Source organism: Tympanuchus pallidicinctus, unplaced genomic scaffold (assembly GCF_026119805.1).
Source record: "Tympanuchus pallidicinctus isolate F22 unplaced genomic scaffold, pur_lepc_1.0 scaffold19, whole genome shotgun sequence".
Lineage (NCBI taxonomy): Eukaryota > Metazoa > Chordata > Aves > Galliformes > Phasianidae > Tympanuchus > Tympanuchus pallidicinctus.
In genome coordinates, this window is record NW_026294710.1 from 2,969,023 (window position 1) to 2,993,315 (window position 24,293).

Sequence of the window (24,293 nt, forward strand, 5' to 3'; positions counted from 1 at the left end):
GGAACGGGCTGCCCAGGGCACGGTCCCGAGTTGCTGGAGTTCATCCAGCAAGAGTTCGGTGCTATCAGAAATACGATTTGATTTTTGGGTGGTGCTGTGTGGAGCCAGGAGCAGGACTCAACAATCCTCGTGGGTCACTACCAACTCATAATGTTCTGTGATCCTACGATTCTCCATCAGCCATTAAACTCCCGTGACAAAAAAGATGTTCCTTGATGAAGTTAAAAATGGCAGAAGAAAGCAAATCACTTAGCTCTTCTCCTTTATAGATTTCTGCTACCAGTCCTCCTCCTTGGGGGATTGTGGAGACCTGCCAGCTAATTCTGTGGACAGGATGGCTTCTAGACTTGCCTCTGATCTGCAATGATGCTATTATTTCTTCATTATTGTCTACTGTATAAAATCAGCATCTTTCTCCCCAGAAGGAGATTGCTCAGAGTTGCTCATGAGAGCCATTTAGCTCACAGGGGTGGGCCTGCTGGGGACCTACAATATTCCCATATCAGGGTTAATGTCACATCAAGGCACTATTAGTACCTCCTTTCCTTCCACAGTTATTCATTCAGCTGTAAGATTACTAATGCAATTTAAAGTTTTTTCTAGAGTACTGTTGGCTGGCCTTCAGGGTTATTGTAATTACATGGAGAGATATTTCAAGGTTTCTGAGAGCACTGGGGTAGAAACTGCAGTTGTGGGGAAGGAGTGGGTTTTCAGTTACACTACAGAAGTGCAGAATTGAAAGCAGCTGCCTCCACATTCGGCACTGACCAAAAACTGACTCTGCCCAATGCCACCCGAGCTGCGTATTGGAATTTTCCCACTGCATTCCCATCTGTAGAACCGAGATAACGATTTTTATCAGCTTTGTGGGGATTTTATAATTGCGTGTTCATGAAGAGAATAGAGCTGCCAGCTACAAAACTTTCACAGGCCCTGGAAAACAGAATTCCAACAGAGAACTCTCATAATGCACTGCAAGAGAAGACACTGCTCTTCTTCTTTTGTAACAAAATGAATAATTTAAGAACACTCACTTGCTGTCTTGCAGCCATCTTTTACTTGTCCCTGGGCAGAGCTGGAGGCAGCGTGGTTTGCATGCCAGCTGCTGTTTGTTAGCCAGTTCAGCAACACCGTGGGCTGCAAGGCACTGGCTGTGCCAGCATGATAGACAAGATGCTCTTCTGCGTGTTTTCCCAGTATTAGAGTCAGGCTTATGCAACTGATTAATAACAAAAACAATCTATTTTCTTTGTCTTATGCGAATGATCTTACAAGTGTACCCATTGTGCATTACTTGCACTGCTCTTAGGCTGGACTTGGATTTGGTCTAAATTATTCTTGCACTATTTCCATGGCATTCTCCATCTCCTGGGGCCACTGCTGGCTGCAAAGTTCCCCATATTCAAAAGGAACCAAAATGCTATATTCTTCTAGAAAAACATTTGGAACGTTTAATTGTCTGCCTAGGTTCCTATGACAACCACAGCAACACAAACAGCCTTCCTGGCAACCACTGGAGACCAAAATCTCTGCTCTCTCCCCTCCCTTCACTATAACTTCTCAATTTAGAACACACTGTAACTGGATAAATATGATTAGCAAAAAAAAAAAAAAAAAAGTAGTGTCTAGTATACAAAGCTCGCACTGGGGAAACCTCTTGCAAATGAAAATGTATTACTGTATTTTTAGATAACAGCCAAAACATTGCCTGTTAGGTCAGTGTTATCAAAGTACCTTGGGATCAACTGTAAAGAGCAGTGCAGAGCTATAAACATAGAAAAAGGAGGGGTTTCTCTGTCAGCTCATGAGATTGTGGTGAGCTATAAAAGAAGTATGACAAGATCTCTCCTGGTGCCTCATAGCACTGCTCACCTGGCTGGCAGGCTATGCATCACAAATAGATACACATGGCAGAGCTGCTGGGGTTATGATGGCTGCAGAGATATGTGGCTGCACGCACGTCGTGTGATGTGACCGTATGCACTCCTCCATGTCTGCAGCTCACATCTTTCCAGCAAGAAAAGCATAAAGAAGACAAGAGCACAACAGCGCAGAAACACCACATGGCACAATCAATGCAAGCACAGCAGAAGCCGTTTTTCTGAAGCTCCAGCATCATGGAAGATGGCCAGCACTGCTGCCCAAACAAACTGAGGTCCAGCAGATCCCAGATAATATAGCCTGTGTATTCTTTCTCCTCTAAGCAAAATTGCTGCCAAAAAAAAAATGGCCAAAATTAATTCTAGAGGTTTTAAGAACCTTAAACCCATTCAGCCAATACTGGATGGCATTAAACCATCAAAACAAGTTACAAAGAGGCTGTGTGTGATGCATTTAGAGGATATTCGCAACTCACAAAATTGTCTTTTAAGCTATTAAACTAGTTTCTCATTGTAAAAATATCATATATTTGTTGAGCCTTGTTGCTGTAAATCTAGCCTGTGACAACATAACTTTGTGAAACAAGGGGATTGCAATTACAGCACAGCTGTAACTTCTTCACTAGTGCAGTTGGTCTCCCATAGGCACCCATCCTCCCTACAATGGCAGAATGATACAGATGGCTCCTGCCACACTGAACAACTGGAAATGTAACTCTACAGGTTTCACCACAACAATCCTCTTGGAGAGGAAATCCTCTCTGTGGGACTAGTTTTGCTGTGAAGCAGACTCAGCATTTGAGGAACCAGACGTAAGAAGTCTATGATGTGAATCCTCAGAAGCCAGAATTCTATAGTTATTCCTTCCAAACCATTATGTGAGATGTATGTGGGAGGAGGAGGGGAGATACATGCCAGTCCCACAGGATGTGTAACAGAAGGCAGCACCTGGCAGTCTACAGCTTGAATGACCAGATTGTAGAAAACTTCCTGATTATGCAGACCAGGTGGAGACAAGATTAGAACTTAATGAATTAAACACTAGACATGAGGATGCACACATAATCTTTGGAAAAAGAAATGTAGTTATTTCATTGGATTTCTTTCTTAAGGCAGGAAATTCACTCTAATGAATATCAATATAACAAATTTAAAACTTGAGTTTTTGATTTAAAGATTTTGAACAGGCTCACTGTGCTGTGAAACTATTGTACAGTATATAAATACTGTATTCTGCAGTTTGAACTTGAAATATTTTTTTCTTGTCTAATTTGCTCCAGTAGGCTGTACAACAAGGAGTGCTCTGTGAGACTAAATCACAAATGTAAAAGGATTACTGATACCTACATTTTCCACGTGCCGTATAATAAGACTATCAAATAAAGTTTATCTACCAATTATACCTTACAAATTTATGTTTCCATTTATGTGTTATTGTGTGCTTTTATGATTTTGCTAAGTAAAGAATAGTACTTAAAATTACAGTATAAATGAGATGAATGTTGACAGAATATGAAGGCTTCTTTCTGCATCTGGAATGAGCCACTAGGCATAACACCCTAACAGTGCTGAAATCAAAAGGAGGACAGTTTTACAGTCATTTTAAATCATTTTGCGATTCGCTGATACCTTCATATCTTCCAAACTCTGCCCAGTATGACTTGCTACCCACTTGGATTTAATTTCTGAGAAATACATGCAAACAAAAAAAGACCAAGCCTCCACACAAACTTCTGCATATTTTCCAAGTATGTTTATAGTGTGCTGGTGGCAGAGATAAGGAATGGCAAGAAGGTTTTATCAGCAGCAATTACACACTTATCAGCAGTAATTCTCTTGTGCCATTGAACCATTCTTCAGTGTAAGCCTAGCCCTGATGGTTTTAGAAGTGTTGATAAAGCCATTCCAGGACTTTACTCCATCTCTTGAAGTCATTCTTTAAGAACAGTCAATACTTCAGCAAACTTGGGAAGTGCTGTGATTTCACCAGGAATCTGTGCTGCTTAAGAAAAAGAGGTGTGATGTATTTTGCACATCAGTGGGTATTCTGCAGTTACACTGGGACATTTCACTGAATTCACGCATTTTTACATGGTAAGTGCATTGTACATCATGTTCCCATGTTAAGCACAGGAACACAGAAACGTAGCTGCAAACCATGCTTTGGGCAATTTGAACTTTTCAGATTTTTACCATTTTAGATTCTTCAGCAACAAGGTTTCCTCATTAAGTCAATAATAAGAATGTTTCTTAATCAAAGTACTTAAAAAGAAAATTAATTCAGGGGGTAGAAATGTGTATTTAGGGAATATGCCACCTTGAACAAATGAAGACCTCTGGGGAAAGTTAATTTAACTAATTGCTGATATACTTTTGCCATGGCAAAACTGGCAGAACATGCAGAACCCACTGGCATAAACGCTTTTATTTAGGACGTTTGTTAGAATGTAATTGCCCATTTATTTACAGTGCTTTTCTTTTTTTCTTTCAGAAGATCCTAGATTCTATGTAAAAGAGAAAGTGTTCTTGACTGCACGTGTGCCATAAGAACAGCATAAGACCAGAAGATCTTGAAAAGCAACATACCTGCCCCAAGCGGCTTTCATCGTCGAATGTTTGTCAACAGGGATGCATGAGGACTCAACAACACTTGATTTATTCAGTTTGTAGCAGAGACCACAGTCTGGATCTAACATACATCCATTACAGTAACTGAGAGAGAGAGAAAGAAAGAAATACTTAAGCAACACTTTATTTACTTGTAACTGTCAAAGGCAACAGCATTGTCTAATCATTCTTGGGATGCACATAATCAAGTTGTCAGTGCTGAAGACAAGATAATAGAAATGGCCCTAAAGGGAATACAAATAACTTTCTCCTTCATCTGCATGACATTTCGGCAAAGGGCAAGACTACTTGCAAATCTTGAGCCCTGTGAATCTTGATCAGGATTCAGGAGAATTCTCCTATGAAATCAACTGTGAATTTAAAAACAGAGATAGATGGTGGTTGAATAGAAAGAACTGTGTATCATACAGTTGATAATCAATCCAGGAATTTGGGCACATATGGATTTGGGAGTCCATCTGAAATTATATCTCCATGTGAGAACTCAGGCAATGAGTTCTAGGCAGAGTAAATATGTCAGTGGAGCCAATCCATATAGAGGCATCCAGTGCCCCACACTATCCCATCTGCCCTTTACTGTGGCGAGCACTGCTCTTTCGATTGTTCCTGTGTATCATATTTGCCAGCTTCATAAATATATCTCAGATTTCCTTGGGATTCTTACAGAGCAAGAAATGCTCACATTGAGGCAAAGTTTGGTCAATGCATTCTCGAGAGTGATTCAAGTGACAAGGCTGCAAACTTTTCCAGACTTTTTATCATAGCAACGACTCAGTGAATGAAGAAATAATCTGCTAAAACTACTACGCTGTAATTAGCAAATGTAAAAGTGACTGGATAACAAAGTTCCAAAATCTAATTCAATAACATAGATTATAAGGATTTTAAAAATCCGAAAGCACGTTTACCACTGAGTTATTCTAACTTTCCTTACGAGGGTGTAGCGATATCAAAGCGGTATAATAAGGTGAGTTTGTATGATACTTGGCAAAACGTCTGGGAGAGCACTGAAACCAATGCATTAATTTGAAGTAGGCACTTTGATACTTCTCTGAAGTTTCAGCACCATGTACTCTTTGTTACTGCAGGCTTTCTAAATTACCAAATGATCGCAGAATTTCCAGACTGTCTGCTCTTGATAAACTAAATGTACACCTTCCTCTTGCGTAACTGAGAGCTCAAATTCAGGTTTCAACATCTGGCTTTTTTTTTTTAATAATTTCGTCAACTCTTAGCAGTAAAGATTTCTTTCCTCTCTTGCGTATATAGATAAAAAGAATACAGCTCTGCAATTATAAGCCTTGAAAGGAACACTTCAATATTACACTATCTGAAGTTAGTTGCATTTTGTTAATCACAGCAATGGACAGCAATCAAAACAGAACAGAAACAGAAGATAGCAGATTAATTTTTTTATGCTTTATATATATTTTAGATTAAATATCTATATTTTTTATAAATCACGAATATTCAGGTATGTAACAACAATTACAAAATAAATACTAAATACACCTACTTTCATTAGTAGCTCTAATGGAAAAAATGACATCCTATGATGTCACACAGGGTGCTAGCATATGATTTTCAAACCACAGAACGCCATCCACTTCAGATACGTTGTATATCAAAGTATTTTTTTAACAAAATAAATTTCTATAAAGACTCCTGCTCCAATTCAGCCTGGCTTCCTGGCACAGAAGGCTGCTACCTCCAAACACCGTGTGCTATCCAATGCAGTGGTGGATTTTCAAGTCAAATATATGCGAATTCTATTTAACGTGAACATCAGGTGGAAAATATGGCACATTAAAATGTAAGTTATATGCAGGAGTTCTCTCAGGAGCATTACAGGATAGAAAGTTCTCTAGATTTATTTTTCGTGGGTTTTACCTCAAGCAGAAATACAGCCCAGTACACAGCACCAGGCAGAACAGCACAAGAGCTCACAGGAATGACAGTGATACACAATGATGGGATCATCCCTGTGGTGTTCCCTGTGAAAGATGGAACAGGGATGGAACACTTCATCATCTACCTCAGCATCCTCACAAAAATCCACACACAATATGAATGGCAAAACTAAACTCTTTATTCTGTCCTACTGAGCTTGCTCTACAGATAACTCCATATAAATATATGCAGAGTTGGGTATGGATGTCAGTCCTGAAGCAGAACCTATCTCATTAATTACTCCTTCTTCATCCACTGGTTCAGAAAAAATAAAAATCTGATTATTAATGACTTCATCTATCCTCAGGCTTTATGAGTGTGCATAACTGTGTCCTGCAGTTGCCATTCAGCATGATAAAGGCTGCTGGATTTCAAGTGATGTCAAAAATCAGAGATTATTGTTACTCATAACAGATTAACAATCCAAAAATTAAAGTAGACCAAAAATATGTGTTAGTTTCAGGCTTATGCTCTTCTTCACTTCAGCCCTATTATTGTTTGCTAAATAGAAATGTTTAAACAATTCAAACTTGAGCCCATGTTCTTGCATACATGCAGACAAATGTGATGCAGACAAATCAGGAAGCACCATGAATCAGGAAAAGAAATGTACAATACAGTGCTTACTGACATCTAACTATCGACTACTGATCTCCTCCTTGTCCTCAAATGTACCTTCTTATCAGCCCTACCCAGATATACCCAACTGTATGTCAGAATAATGAGAGAGAAAATAGAAATGCTGCCACGTATTCATATACACACTGCAGTCCAGTTATAGCATTGAAAGCTCCATCCCAGAATACATCAGGATGTCTATGTTAAGAAGGATATTTGCATCCAATTATAAAAAGGAAATACATTTCCTGCACTTTATCAGGACATATTGATTTCCACGCTAAGGTTACAAGGCAGCGTCTTGGAAACGGGCTCCTTTGTGAAGAGCCAGCAGAAAATTCCCAGACAGAATGTTGTCAGTGAGATGTCAGTTTGTCAGGATTGAAATATCTGGCAGAGATTGTTTGATTTTGATGAAGCCAGGCAGCAGGAAGGTTCTGCAGTGCACCTAGTGCCCTCACAGCTGGATCCTAGGTAAGCCAACAAGAAGGCAAGACTTCAGGTGCTTCAGCCTACCTAACAGAGTAACAAGTAGAGAATCAGGAAAGCAAGGCTCCAGAAGTCCCTGCTTCTTTGCAGCTCAGTTGAATGAAGCCCTCAAAACAGAAGTCTCAGTATCCTGGCCCCTCTGTTTATTGGGAAGAGCCAAGGAATGGGATTTCTGGGACACTGCTTCACCATCAAAGCACATTTTCCAACAAGCTGACGGACAGTTAGGAGGCTGCCTGTCCCCAGACTTGTAATTCCCCACTCTCATGGTGGCAACTCAGCAGAGGCTTCGCAAGCTCTTACATTCTTTTCATCTGACCAAATGGGAATATCTGAAGCTTTGAAAGCCTGACAGCACTAGCTTTGAGGTCTCTAGCTAGCAGTTTCCTGTCAGGCTGAGCACACAAGCTTTCAGGATGCAGCCTGCCCTATTAACTTTTTTTTCCTGAGATTACAAGTTGACAATTCCTTCCTCTTTCAGAGAGGATTTGAAGTATTTATATGTATAATGAATCAGCTGGCAGTGCACACCTTTTCTGAACCAAAAGTACAGCTTGCTTGCTTTCTAACAGTGTAGTTTAGAAGCCCCTGGTGCGGTCTCATAAGAAGGTGAAATAAAATCTCTGTCCTGTTGAAATGGTCCTCCAGATGCCAAGGAAAGGTTGACAATTGCTTCTCCCTACTTTTCTTTCCTAAGCTGTTCAGAGTAGTCCATACTTACGTTTGGATTGTCACTACATTTTGTGTTTTAATATTGATAGAAGTATTTCTAAGTATAGCTTTCTTACAGCTCTCAGGGGTTTCTTAATTCGAGCTGCAAACTGTACCTTGCCAATTTTTGAGTGATTCAGTAGTAAAAAAGCTTTGCCCAGTGTTCTTGTTCTGCAAGCACTGCTACTCTTTCTATCAAGCTGTTTACATTCCTTCTAGACATGCCTCAAATTTGCAATTGTTAATTTCAAAACATTTTATCAGTTTTCACTTTTGCCTCATTTTTAGGAACTTTCAGCTTTCTCTTCCACATTTTGCAGCTATAAAACTACATTACTATGAAAATCTGATCCATTCACAACACGCAAGACATTTTCCTCATGCCCTGACAGACTGGGTCTTCTCCATAGAGGAAATTTCAATGTTGAGTGCCTGCTGCCCTCCACTCTTTCTCCTAATCCTGAACTTGGGTTCAAGGTCTAGTGCTGTTTGCATGTGCCTCGCTGCACCTCAGGCACAAAAACAAGCACTTCCTTATCCTTCTGATGATTCCTGTGTTGCTTCCAAAAGCCAATCATTAAATTCTGATTGATCACATACCACTGTAGTTAAATCCTTGGAAACTGCAAGCTACTACTTCAAGCTGCCATATCTGGGACACAGGAAATAGGATATTCAACACAAATGAGAAAAACACAGCAGGGCTTCAGAAGCATTTTTCCACTACTGCAAGAAACTAAACTACAGAAGCTTTTGCTGGGCTCTGCTAACGGTCTGAGAGGTAATGCATATACACACCTGACGTGCTTAGGTCCTCGTGGCTGCACCCCCGCTGCCAGAAGCAGCCTGCCAGCAGCTGGTGTGCTGGGATGCTGACCCACACACAGAGCATCTCATCTGCGCATATGTGAGGATCTATCCTCTCTCAGCTCAGATGATCTTTCTTCCTGAATTTATACTTTAATAAGAATCATATTTTTTTAAAAATACTGGTTCTGAGGAATAGTGGCATTTTGAAGGATCCTGAACTCCCAGTGTTAGTGAGTTAACTCAGAAAAATAAAGTACAATAGTTTGCTCTATTTATATTAAATACTCTGTTAATGGAGGATGTACTTTATTTTTACTAAAGCTGTTTAAAGCACTATAACCAGTCTTAGTTCAGGGCTGGTCACAATAAATCATTTTTGCAAAATCCATAAAGAAAGTACAGATTTTTGCCTATTGCCTATCTAGTATAATTAATGTGTAACAGCACTCAGTGTTGGAGCCTTCAGCTCAGTGTTGTATAAGCATACATTGAACTCAGGACCTCGAACCATGTGAGGATGACAAAGTCAAAGAAGAACAAGGGAATCCTTGTGAGCCCAGCCCAGCTGGCGCTTCCCACATTGTTTTACTGAAACTATGAAGACAACCAGCTTGGGAAGGAACCTTAGGAAGTTCTGTACAGGTATCATTTCCCTACAGTATGAGCCTCAGGGTCAGCTTGAGATCAACCCCAAATTTACCATTTTCACACAGCAGCATTTCTTAAGCAGAACAAGTTCCAATTATGCCTTGTACAGCTGATCAAATCTTAAGCAGTACAGTAAAAGAGACACTTGACTGGAGGAAGATAAAAAGGCCAAGAACACAAGGACACAGGACAATGATCTTTGTTCACAAATGGCTCAGTTTCCCAAAGAAAGGTGGAGTGGGATGGTCACCTATGATTTGCTGAATACTGGAAAAAGAAGCCAGCTACTGCACCTGTCCTAGACCTGACCGCTTCTCAGAAGCAGGCAGGACCCCATAAAACTGGGAACATCTTTATAGCTTTGAGAATTCAAGAAAACAGCAGGAGACACCTGCTCATCTTTTCTCAATGACAGATTTTGGAATCCTGCTGTTCTGTACTCCTGAATTTACCTCTGAACTTCTCTCTGTCTTTGAAGGTAAGTAATAGATTGCAGCTATTCTGTTGAACAGACTCAGATCAAAGAAGAGACGTGGTCACGCTGTGAACACCTGCACAGCCTTACCTGGGCTGAGTGTGAAAATAAAATTTGATTTAAGGGCAGTACGTAGGAAGGTGTTCCCCTTTCCTTTCCTCAGTGAGACAGCTGTGAGGAGACGTGGAGGCCTTCAATGGCCAAGACTTGTGCTGCCTCCATGATGACCTTGTGAGTAAAGATTACATTTGATTTTTTTCACTGATTTATGCATTATTTTTTGACTGTTGCTCCACTATCATATTGTACTTCTCTACAGCACATGAAAATATTTTACTTGATATTTGCAGAGCACCTTATTGGTTTGCATTCTGCAAAAAACATGTGTCTGTCTGCAGGGCACAGCTCTTTCAAAAGACTGTATTCAAGCCCTAGGTGTATTTTTCAGAATGCTGTCAGTGCTCTTTGTCAGTCCGTTGTATCTTCATTGCTATTCTTCCAGCAGCAGGAATTAATCTGTGCAGAGGAATACAGATCAAGGGAACAACAAACAAACAGGCTATTTGTAGTAGTTCTAAGGCTTCCATCATGGACACTCATGCTTATTTTAACCCAGCAGATCTGCAAACATAAAAAGCACTTTTACTCTGCACCGTATCAGCAAAACCTCTGTCAGCAAAATAAATTTTGCTAGTGTTGTTTTAACTTTCAAACACATTTTGGCAAAGATAAATAAAAGTGATATGTGGGAGTCCCCCTACACTATGAAGCACCCAATCTGCACAACGGTGTAGATCCTGGAAAGTGCACCTCACCCCAGAGAAGCCCTGCACCACGCCAGCTGAAGGACTGCTGGCTGCATTTGTGTAGGCACGCGAATTTGAAAGTGGTTACAGTGGCCACAGGGACATGACATTATGTGTTCATCTTCTGCAGTCCTGCTGGCTTTTGGTTTTCCACAAGTGCCTGAGACCTATTAGAGGATTGCAAAGTACAATACTAAGCAAGATGAGATACCAGCAGTTATACTGAAGTGAGCAAAATATGGATTAAACAGCAATAAACTCTTGCAGGGGACGTACAAAAACTAACTCCCATCTTCTAACAGGTTGATTGGTGAGGATGCCATCTGCTTGCTCATGACACAAATGTTTTTTAAAATTTAATTTCACTTACACAGATAGCAGCTGACTGGTATCTCAAACAGCCACTTCTTCAAGGTGTATACAGTGTATACTATGTCATCCACTCCAAAAATAATCTAGGTAAAGGAATAAATTAATCTGTATGCTCTCTGTATAGCTACAAAAGCTCAGCAGAAAGACATGCTGAAACCAGGGTGCACTGGGGATATCACTGGGGATGAAATGCTTTTAAAATCGTTTCTTCTTCCCTTGATCTATGCTAAAAAAGAGAACAGCATTTTGTGCAGTTCCTGCTATCTGGGCTGAAAACACTTGGAATTTTGAGGCTTCTGGTACTGAGACAGAAGCAAGCAGCCATTGACTTCTATTCTGGACACTGAAATTCATTATTCTGAAGAAGTTTGGGGATGTTTTAAATCAGGAAAATTGATATCCCAAATATATGAATTTTTATACACGTGTGTGAAAGTCATCGCTCACGATGTAAATGCTTGTTTTTTATTGAGTCTGTTTAAAGAGTGGGTGCTGTAGCCTAATTCTATGATTTGTTACATATATTAGTATCATCTCACCTGGCTTTTGTGTCTCTTTCCAAAGTTATGGTACAAGATGAAAATAAAAGCTCCTAAAGGTCTCTCATACACTGCTCACTATTTTACATTTTACACTATGTAACACTATGTTGAGTTTTGTCTGAGAGCTCATTCTTTTTCAAAATGCACCCATGTGAAAATGTGTCATTGATTTTGTTGCTCTTATCTAGATCTCTTGAATTATCATATCTGCTTTTGCTCTTTTTATGTCAGAAATCACAACAGATTAAAGCATTCCAATAATCATTAAATAATGTGCTTTTATTTGAATTACTTGCTTTATTTAGTCACATTTTTAGCTAGAAGTGCTCACAATACTGAATGTGAACTACCCATATTTCTTTTATGTACATCTGTACACTGTTTCAGGTTATAAAATCACCTACTTTCATCAGATAGCAAATAACAAGTTCTGCAACATCAGCTGTCTCCAGATATCTTGTCCAAACAGTTAACCAAAGTCTGAGGAAAATCCTTTTGACATCTTGCTATTAACATTATCTTACTCTTAAAGGAGAGCATTTGAAAGCTCTTCTCCCCCTCTTCATTCTTTAACTAGTTTACTTGTAGTCTAAAAAACTGCATAGGCGTATCTAAAAAATAGCAATATAGCTGACATCGCAGTGGGAAAAAAAGTAAAAACACAGCTTTTGAAAGTTGTGATCCCCATCTCTGGTAGTATTAGCATCTGTGTACTCATCTGAACACTTTCCTTCCTGTCCACATGGGCCTGTGAAATTTCAGTTCCTCAGAATCATTGCTGTAGCATACGAAAAGCCTTGAGCCATATTTCTAAGCAAGACCTCTAGAAGACCAGAAACTACCATTCATTTCTCAGTTTTATGTCTCTAACCAATACATGTACAACATGTTTTGAACTTCAGAATTTCTCCAGCCACGTAGCCAGTTTTGTCTCAATTAGAGCACTGACATTTACCAGCCTGCCAATTTGGTGAATGTCACTCACATGAGTAAGAAAACACAAAATATAGAAAATGGCACATTCATAATACCTTAGAAATTGTCTTATTTGAAACCACAACTGCATACAGTTGGGAATGTTTTATATACTACAGAATAAAAAGTCAAAAAATCAGGTTTAACTGTTAATTGGTCTGTAATTGTTGGGAAGTTGTTTGTTGTTTGTTTGTTTGCTAAAACAAAAGGCAAGGAACAAGTCTTTTTGAACAGTTCACAGCTGTTACAGATGACGACTCTCCAAGCAGACTAATAACAGCAACCATATTTGCAAATTGCTTTTAAAATATTTCAAACTTGGTGTCCACTGTGAACTTCAGCAGGTCTGATGTAACAAAGAAGATCTGAAGTGTGCAGTCTGGTGCTTAACTGCTCTACTTTATCCAAGAAACTACAAAGGATTATTCACAGCATTTAAACAAAGAGTCTAATTTTCTTCTCTATTGAGGGAAGTAAAGATTTTAACTTCAGGTATCCTACTTAATTCCTTAAACTAGAGTGTGTGAATACTTATCCATTGCCCACACGAGGCTGTAAAATGCAACTAGCTGGAAAAAAAGTCTTCAAGAAAGACCATGAAATCTCACCTGTATTTTGTGCAGGTAGAGTTTTGATGTGAAGGATCTGGTGGATTAAGTGTGACTCTTGGCGAGACCTGAGCTGACAGCAAAAATCCCGAAGCTAGGATAATGAGTGCTACAGCAGTGCCTAAAAATACAGATAAAGAACAATGTGATACTTTTCTCCAGAAAACATGAAATAATTCTCTATTGAACTGGGCTACGCTTCAGAAAGCAAGGTACCCAATTATTATGCACACGGCATTTGCCATTACGCAGAGCAGCTGTGATGAGAACCTGAAAATACCCTTTATACTACATCTTCATCTTGAATTAGGTTAGACATTAAAGTCAAGTGAATCAGGTTTAACATCCAGATATTCAATTAATAGGTCAAGACTTTTTTGTCATATGCTTAATTGAAGGCTGCTTGAATGAACAGAGAAACTCTTTTCAGTGTTGAAAAGTGCTGCAAAGGTAAAATTTAACAAGCAGTGTTTACATCACATTTCCTCCCATTCCCAGACTTGCAGGCTTTCCTGAAGACAGAAGACAGAAAATAGCATCAGCTTTTCCATCAATTATTCTTCCCTTTGTCAAATAAGAGAAATCTGACTATTCATAGAATGCCACCAAAATGTCCAGCTGCAGTTTCTGAACTTCTTGTTTCAAGGATTGCATGTAACAAACCTGATAGGAAAGCGCCCCCTCCACCTCTTTGCTCCTGGCTCCAACAAATTTCTTGAACACGCCCAAGATTCCTACTTTGTAAAACAGGTCACTGCCTGAGCTCTATGCAGCTTTGCTGTTTGTCACACACACACACAGCATGTGCTGCATCATTTTAATGACATCAGTATAATCCATTACTGAGTATTGCAACCAACTTGAACTCAGACTAATGAAATCATTACGTCTTGGTACTTGGTGAGGCATTTACTTCTGCGTTGAATAAAATGCACTCTTTGTCACATGAATAGCAAGTACACAAGTAGGTGTATTTTGAGAGGTCCCATAGACCATCATGTACAGACGACCAAAAATACAGAACTGCTTACAACTTTATTTGTGCATTAGTTACTGATTGTTTAATCACATTTTCCTTAGCATGCAAAGACTGACTCAGGCACCACCAAAGCACATTCCAATTGGAAGGCTGTAGTGCATTCTGAAGTATGCAATGTCACAGCTTAATGGTTGAGGGCAAATAAGAATATTCAATCCAAGAAGATGCCTCAGCAAGCCCTTGCTGTACATGATAGAAATTCACAGAACGCACCTGTGCAAACCTTTAAAAATGTCACTGCATTGAAAACCTTAATGTGTCACTCTTCTCACTCTTTAACAATTACACATTCTCCATTTTTACTTTCTGATTCTTAGTTTTTTCTCTCTCAACAAGAATTTTCTAGCAGGCAAATCCTTCAAGAATAGGATTTTTTTTTCTGAAGTATAAATAATATCTTAGGCACCAAGATAATAAAAATATAATTCATTAACATGTCTGTGCAGCAGCCATGGCTAATAGATACGAATATGCATGAACTCAAGATTACTGGAACGCAGTTACCTGAATGGAGGCAACTGACATCGTAAATTCAATCACAAAGCATATTTGAGATAGCAACTATCCACCATAAAACATCATTTGAATTTATTCTATACTGGGTTTTGTACTGCTATGGCGACCAGCTATGCTGATAATTCCATTTTTCTGGCCAGGTGCAATATTGTACCAGATTTACTGTACTTTCTGTATTTACTAAGCTTTCAAAATGCCATGAACCAGACAGTCAATATATTTAGAGAGGGCCCCTAATCTTATTTATATTCATTCTAAATACGTCATGTCTTTCTTTCAAGTTAACTGAATACACAAATGTGCATTGCAGTACCTCTGCACGTCTTATTTCTTTGGAGAAGTACTGAATTATAAAATTGGTGAATTAAGTTTATTATATGTTGCCATTCTGTGGAAGGTTTAAGATTCACTAAAACATACAGTTGTAGTATGCCATTAACTGAGATGAAAAAAAAGGATAAATATCTTGAAGATATTCTAGATCCATTCTGCTACAAACAAAATTACAAATTGTCAAATGCCCAAATACCACCATGCTTTCAGATTGCCGATTCTGAAGGAATGAAAGGAAAACACGAATAAAATGGGATACTGCACTTACCAAAATTCCAACATTTCACAATGAATAAAGTTGAGAAAAGAAATACACAGAGGAAAGATGGAGAATCTTTGCCAAGATACATAAAGGGGAAATTAAGAGGAATCAGTAACTAAGAGTGTGTTGATGTTTAATCAAAATCTTACCATCTTTTTACAAAAACATCAAATCCATTAGCCTTTACAAAAAAAATAAAACCAGCAGCCTTGCAGCAGCAGGCAGAGGTAGCAGTCCAACTCTCATTCTGTACTGGGGCTCACATGCTTTCCCCAAAGAAGAGCACCCAGTGTAATAACTCCATGTGAAAATTGATTTCCTTAGAACCATAAACCGAAGTACCGCAGTAATATAGAAGTTTACCCGAGACAAAAAAGTTACTGTTGAAAACAAATCCACCAGCTGATTTAGTTTCATGTTAGCCCACTTGCTGAGAAAAGAACATCATACTCACCACTACCTAAATGTCTGTCAACACTTGTATCAAGAAATTCTAAATAGCACAGACATGATGTGGGATTTCATTACTGTCATTATTGCTGCCATATTTTCCTTAAGCAGAGACCGTGCAATACTGAGCACAGTGAGAATGCAGCATGGATCAAGTGAAGCTGCAGGACTGACAGCGGGCCGCCAACTACAGAACAAGGAACACAAATATCATTACTAATGACTTCATGTCCAAATACCATAAACAAATAACCCTTAACTGTGTTATTCTCCTTTGCTAATTTGGTGTCTTATTTCTATCCTCTCATCTGTTCCATGACTCATATGCTTTACAAGACACATTACTATCCACATTCAATCTTAGAACCTTTGAATACATCAACCAGAGCCAAAAAGAAGAGTTCAGTGACTGTGTACAAAATCCACATGGTAATCACACCTGTATGGTGGTTGCAAACAAGCAGTGAACCCCCATAGGGCTGGCCAGACATATGAGGTGTCATGGCATAACAGAGAAATATATAAAAACAGAATGAATTCTATTAGAGTGTAAATGAGAGATAATGCTCACAAAACAAGTTTCAGGAGAATGCTAGAATTGTATTTCACAGGAAAAAAAAAGCAGAAAACAAAAGAGATAATCAAAGGAAAAACGGAATTGAGCCAGGTAACAGTACAGGGCTGGGGCTTTTTTCTCTGAAAGATGTGATACTGGCTACACAAAAGAACTCGCAGAGGAAAAGCAGTTTAACAGATCCGAAGGTGGGCTGATAAAAGGATGTCATCCAAAGGTCAAGGTGATGCACTTGGGTCAGAGCAATCCCAGATACGCGTACAAACTGGGAGAAGAACTCCTTGAGAGCCACCCTGTGGAGAAGGACTTGAAAGTGCTGGTGGACAAAAAGCTGGACACAAGCCAACAGTGTGTGCTTGCAGCCCCAAAGGCCAACAGTATTCTGAGCTGCATCAACAGAGAGGTGGCCAGCGGGGATAGGGAGGTGATTGTCCTCCTTTGTTCAGCCTGAAGAAAAGGCTCTGGGGAGACCTCACTACAGCCTTTCAGTATCTAAACAAAGCTTACAAACAAGATGGAGGCTGATTCTGTATACAATCTGATAGTGATAGGACAAGGGGGAATAGTTTTGAAATTAAAGAGGGGAGATTTAGGTTAGATGTTAGGAGGAAAATTATTACTCAGAGGGCAGTGAGGCCCTGGCACAGCTGCCCACAGAGCTGTGGTGCCCCATCCCTGCAGGCACGCAGGGCCAGGTTGGATGGGGCACTGGGCAGCCTGAGCTGGTGAGGGGCAGCCAGCCCAGGGCAGGGGTTGGGGCTGGTGGGCTTTAAAGTCCCTTCCAACCCAGTCCAAACCGTTCTATGATTCTACATAAAGGTAACCCTCTGAGATTTTTTTGGTCATTTTTTTAAGATGTGAGGAATGTGCTTTCTCAACCTCCCTCCACATCCATGGACTTGGATCATGAAAAACATTTTGGGTTTCTCAGCTCCAAATCAACATCACAACACATCAAACACAGACTTCTTACAATCCGGAAATACCAAACATGCCACAAGTCCATGTTATACCAGTTTAGGTAGCTGTAAAAAAATACATGCAATACTGCCATCACTGTTTGGCCTAAAAGAAGGCATCCAAACGCTCTGGGCAGACAGATACCTGTTCTGGAGGGACTGCAAGTGGGCAGGACTCTGGCAGGTATTCCTCTCTGCTCTATCACATCTACAGCAAGTCTGGATCCCACACAGGACAGCACTGTGAGATACAGAGACATTCAAGCTTGCCAGTTAAGCAGCTGTGAGCATTAATCCAAGAGGAGCAAGAATCTCTCTCCTTCTTCCAGACCATGGTCTTGGAAATACCACAGCCTTCACATGTTCAGCAGAGACTGCCAGCTGTATTGTACTGCTATTCTTGATAAGCTACATGATTTCAGTGAGGAGACAGGAGTCAACATCATTAGTTTGAAGATCATTATTGATTATTGATCATTGATATTGATTATTTTGATCAAGTTAGCGCTTGGAACGTCCTTGTTTCATTCACGTTACCACAAGGAGGGCACATCTCACTCCCGAGGCACTCACCTGCTAAGCTGCCCAGTGTCAGCTTCCGGCGGCCCATCCTCTCAACGAGCCAGACTCCCACCAGAGTGAAGATGAAGTTGATGAAGGCCGTGAGGGCAGCCAGCCAGATGGCCAGCCTGTCATCCTCAACCCCCGACATCTGCAGGATGGTCGCACTGTAGTACCTGCAGGCAGAAGGACACAGCCATCACTGGCATCAGTTTGCCTCCCGTTATGCTCCGATTGTAAATCAAAGGAGATGACAGCAAACGCCAAGTGTGAGCTCCTGTGAATGCGGCCCCAGCCTGACACCAACCACAGGGGGAAACCAGGCGTTGCCATGGCACAGCTTGCGCTTGGCTGAAGTTTTGACCGAAGGACACTGAGAGATGAATTGCCATTCCTTTGGCTGTTTGCATTTCCCATGGTCAATCATATTCTGCCAGAAATTAGGTTTGCACTTTTTATTTAAACAAATCTGCACAGCCATTGCTTTATGCAATTTTTTATGCTTTTTTTTTTTTTTTTTTCCTGCCAGAATGTGGGATTGCAGCAGTGTACTGTCTAGGGAAAGACAGCTCAAACATGAAATACGTTTTTGCACCTATTAAAAGTCACACAGAAGTAGTCTAAGGCACCCAATACATCACAACCGCCCCACCCAACCTCCTTTAGGTTTCAGGCTGTGTAGTTTTATTCCCCTACGGCTGTAGTGCCTCACAGTGCTCATTGCATCACCTCTGTCCAGCCAAAATCCCATCGTCTTGAAACACATTAGCACCATATTGCAGGAATGTGAATCTGCGCCAGCCAGGAGCATTTGACACAAGTTTCTGTTTCTTTTTAGAAGGAATTGACCATTCCACCCAAATGGTAACTTACATATTACTCAGCTGAGCAAAATGAAAACAGAAGGAATAAATAAAGGAAATCTCCTATTGCTTTTCACAGAGATTGGATGAATACAGATACTGCACCTGTGTTCCCAAGGAGAGTTCAGGAAAACACATGAGCAGCTTTGTTTGCGTTGCATAAGCAGTTTTCTTCTTGTTCTGTTAATTTGTGCCAACTGCAACACAGAATATTCTGTCATTCAAATACTTAACAGCCCACGGGCTTTCAGGCAGTAATAACTGCCAAAAATATCAAAGCTCTGGTTTCTTTTTTCCCTCGGTCAAAATGCAGCTTGCTTTCAAAGCCACTCCATTGCCTTAATGCCCAGATGTGTTTCCCCTAGAAGTTTCACTGATCAATATGTTTTTAATTCTAAGCATAAATTGCTTTTTATTTCAAACCCACAACCCATGATGGACAGCGGGTTCAGTGACTGCTTGTAACAGAGCCTGCTGTCTGCTTTCAGAGCTCCACGGACAACCTAACGGCTGGAACATCTCTTTTAGGCTCATTTTGTCTGAAAGAACAGACTGCGTCCTTGAGACACAGCAACATGTAATATATTGGTACTATATGGTTAAAAAAGCAAAGAATAAAAATGACTTAATAGCACATAGATGTTCAGTTCCAGTCACACACACACAGGCGCCTTCCACACCCGACACTCATCCGAGTTGCTTTCTGCAATGGTTCCTTCTCAGCTAGAAGCTCACTGCTTACCCACAAGTAACGTATTTCACTTCTATGGAAAACAAATTAGGGAAATCTGTAATCTGTAAATCCAAATAACACGCTGACACAGCTTGGCTGCTGGGCATGATGCTAATGTTTATTACAGCACAGCAATCAAATTTCAGAAATTTAAAAGGAATACTTGCATAGATAAGTACTAAATATATATTTGCTTATGCCAAGCTATTTCAGAATTCCCACTTTTAATACCAACCTGTGCAACCCTAACTGCCTATTAATGCAACAAGATCACGATTCTTGCTAATTTCTTCCTGACAAGGAGAAAAACTGTGTGGCAGAAAAAGGTCAGGCTGTGATATTATACAACCACAGTAAATACTGCAGCTCTTACAGGAAATGCGATGTCAGTGACAAAGTTTGGCAGTCCTAATTTATTTTCTAAAATGTACAAAAAATGACAAAAGCACACACACACACCTCCTCGGAATTTTAAAGCAAGCACTTCATCTTTAGAAGCAGAAAAATACAGACAATTACAAAACCAAACAAACTGAGTCAGACACACACCAAAAGATTTTAATATTGATATTTCCAGGGATGTCAAAACTATGAAGCTCTTCTATCAAGAGTAAAAAACAACTCAGGCATTTCCACAGACCTTTCCCTGGACTAATCTTTTCACTGAAAATGTGCAGAAATGTAACCTGCACACACTTTCCTCTCCCACCTTTATGTTCATTTTAAAAATGCCTGCATCTATTGTTTGTAGAAAAAGAAAATTCAAGACAATTTCAAAAGCATCAGGTCCCAGGTTAGCTCACTCAGTAGCAGGAGATCACACCAGGCTTTGTAGCTCTCAATCAACCACCCAGAAAAGCCTCTCAAACAGCTGCCAGGTTGCCTGCATCACAGCTTTGATTGCCCCAGTCCTTCTGGAGGAGCTGCTCCAGCCCATCTGTTACAGCTAACAAAGTTTCTGTCCAGTGATGTTGACCATTTTGGACAGAATTTGTCATTCCTGTAAAACTAATGAGTAAACCTAAAGTCAGACGTAACCTTAACCATATTAAAACCATTTATTTTCCGATGCTGATTTTAAGAAAATAAAGATCTAATACTCTGGCACTGGTTTGTTGAGTTTTTTTAGCACAATATTTTGGAAAGCAGTGTCCAACTACTCAAACTACTCAGTTCAAGAAAAACAGTCCCTGGAGATAATTCATCCCTCCCTCTTCCTCCTCAATTCAGTTGCAATAATGCAAAGTGAAATGCAAGGCGTGCCACAGCCAACAAACGGATGATGAAATATTGAAGAAAATCCAAAATGGTGAAAATTTCTGCAGGTTCACACACTCTTTTTCTGCAGTTATGCTTAAACAGGTCCTCTCTTTGTGCCCTACCAGTTTACTGAATGTCATGACTACTGGCATGAGAGACAAGACTGTTCAAAACAAAACACTCCACACTCACAAAAACAGTAGTCTTGTTTCTGCACCTCGACAATGCTTCTCTTTTCCTTTAGGGACTACTAAAGCTTACTGCCACCAAATCTGACGATTTGCCTTCCTTTAAGTAGTAAGGCTTATCATTCCTAAATATTCTAGATATTAAAGGTGCTCAAGAAAGAGCAAGCACAAGCCTGAAGTTCTCACTATAATTACTGCTACTGGAAAGAAGCCAGGCACATTGAATACTGGCAGATTAACAGGAAGGATTGTAGAGGCTTGAGCACAGCTTCCAGAGCAAGGCTTGTAGAGCTGCACACTTGCATCTGCCTGTCACGTTCATTTACACCAACATTAAGAAAAAGGGTTTATTTAGAAAGATTTAAGCTCACATTTTAATGACTTCAGAATTACTACAGCATCACCGATACAGTGAACTGTGGCACCTCATCTGTATCAATGATCTCACAGAAACAGCAGAAGAAAGCAAGAGCAGCATATGGGACATAAGGTGAGAAAGAACTGGAAATGAAAACAAGATGGGAAGAAGCTGATGTATCTGGAAGGAGCCAAACACAGCACTTGATCCAGGTATGGCAGATGTCAGACAGGTCTTGCTGAGCACCACATGAGAACTGGGAAAGGGAAACAGGCACAATGGCAAGTTGGTTATGGTTGTTTGAAATACGGATTGCAGAACAAGATGGCAGCATCTATCAGTAATTGGAGTGTTGGATAACGTGGTTCAGCAGCCCAGCTTCAAGTCCTCTACATCAGAGTGACAAGGAAGATGTTCCACTTTCTATTTCACTGCACAACATCCGTGGATCCCAGTTCAGAGAACAGAGCAATTACTGAGACATTGCTGCTCCCTTGTCTGTAACTCATATCCTGTCTGTCTAACCTCTCATCCGCCTTTGGTCAAGCACTGGAATGGGCTAACCACAGAAGTGGTGTAGTTTCCATCCCTGGAAGTATTTAAGAGACGAGTAGATACAGCACTAAGGGACATGGTTCAGTGATAGGACATGGTAGGTCAGGTTGATGGTTGGACCTGATAATCTTGACTGTCTTTTCCAACTGAAATGATTTGATTCTATGTCAGTGAGACCTATTCTTTGATAGTAAGATCATTCCAGCTCTTTAGATGCAAAGGCAACTGGACTTAAGCTATAACACAGAACTTCTGGATACACATGAGTTTTCTTTATCCTCAACATAAAAAAGCCTGAAATCATACTGAAGTCTTTCAATTCATAGCAGATGCTGCGGATTTACAGGATGCCAATTCAGATTACAGCTGAATGTTTTTCTGTACTCCTACTGTAGAGACTTAAGAAGCTCTCAAAGGAAAAGGTGGCTGCATCATCTGAAAGACTACTGGATTTTCCAAAAACAGTGCCTAGGAGGCAACCTGGGGCAGTGCCACTGTGTACCTACCTATTGTAGTCACACCTTCAAATTCCCCGTTTAGCAGTAATGATGTGTTGTGTTATAAATGCTTTTAGCATAAAGTAAAATGACAGTGATTAAAATCGGTATATTTTAGTAATAAAAACCCTTAGAATTTGGTCCTGTTTTTTTTTTCAGATAACTCCTTACATCCAGCAGGTTCTCTGATTCATCTTCTATATACATTGTGCACAAGCAAGACACATGCAAATATTTCAAGGTTTATCATTTAATTATGCTAGGAAAACACTGGAATTCTTTTTGTTTGTAAAGAGTCTTATTAATACAGCTACTAAGCAAAGTTAAAATGCCAGTGTTCGACAGGGATTAAAAATACCTTCAGAGGATTAAGATCACCAAGATACACAAAGGAATACTCACTTTCCTAATGGAAGGGAATTCTGTCACAGAGATATTTGGCTATTTTAAAACACTGTTGCAGTATCTGCTGTGAAATTGGGGGAAAAAAAAATATTTCATTTTTCTGCTTATACACTCTGCACCCGATATGTCTGCACACAGTCACGTTATGTTTTACACTCAGACATACCCACCTATATTGGGTCGTGTACACACTTCAGAGTTTTCACATGAAACTATAGAGGATGGAAATTGTTTCCCTCTTCAGAATAGAAAAGTGGTAAGACACAAAAGAAGGATTTCAAACTGTTGTTTAAAAGGAAAAAGAAAGAAGAAAAATGATACCAACCCTATACTTGAGCCTGTAATGGACAAAGTGCTCTGTAAATTTAAGGACAAAACCCTGTAGTCAAGTTCCTTAAAGAAATAGGTTGAATTCAATAGTAGAGTTAACTGAAGAGAAACAAGCAACGCTGGAGAGTAAATGAAAGCACCAAGAAGAGCAAAGTCCTGACCTTCCTCCTCTTCCCAAATCACAGATGTAGTTTCCAGCATGCTACAAATAGGCTGCATTCTGCAACATCTACAGTTCAGCACTGCAATGAAAAGCAAAATGTCAACATTTTCACTTTGTCTATGATGTTTTCACTCAATATAAAAGCGCCTAACCTCAATAGAAACTTTATATAAGAGAATTACCACCATCATCCCTATCTTTTGGGAAGAGGAGAAAGGCAGATAAGTACTGGCAGTCATTTCCCAGTCCTACCTGGACCACAGTAATGACACTTCAGAGTCTCTCTTCAGATAAGTGCTGTCTGAAAATTAATAAGTATAAAAGCAGGGAAAGAAAATCCCCCAGGTGTTTCATAGAATGTACCTCATTCAATTATTCATTCATTCTGATAACTTCAGTTTAATCTAAATTATGTTTAATATTGTAGGATATTCTAAAGCAGGAAAGCACTTATGCCTGCAATAAGGTACCTGGGATCTAGAAAAACAAATGAGTCTTCATTAAAATCAATGGACTTGCTAAACGTGTAGCATTAAAAAAAAATTAAAAAAAATTAAAAGATGAAGCTTGCTCCATTGTTGAAGCCAAGCTCAGGGGCAAGCAAAGGGAAGGAAGTACCACAGCCTGGAGAGGCACGAGTTAGCAAGCTGGGAACAGTGAGAGCTTGGAAAGCAATGAAAAAAAAATAACAATGTCTTTATTTTGAACCTAGTTCAAGGATGCTTCTGCAGCTAA

The 24,293-nt window shown here is 39.9% G+C and overlaps 1 protein-coding gene across 2 annotated transcripts in view; it reads right to left on the reverse strand.

The window, feature by feature from the left end:
• The window catches only part of SLC2A13 (solute carrier family 2 member 13), a 137,554-nt gene that overhangs the window by 23,595 nt on the left and 89,666 nt on the right, over positions 1-24,293 (reverse strand). For both annotated transcript variants that reach the window (XM_052681115.1, XM_052681114.1), the window contains exons 5-7: positions 18,219-18,382; positions 13,513-13,633; positions 4,467-4,592 (exon numbers count right to left, since the gene is read on the reverse strand). In XM_052681115.1, the coding sequence (XP_052537075.1) occupies positions 4,467-4,592; positions 13,513-13,633; positions 18,219-18,382 (411 nt within the window). The remainder of the gene's footprint in view (positions 1-4,466; positions 4,593-13,512; positions 13,634-18,218; positions 18,383-24,293) is intronic.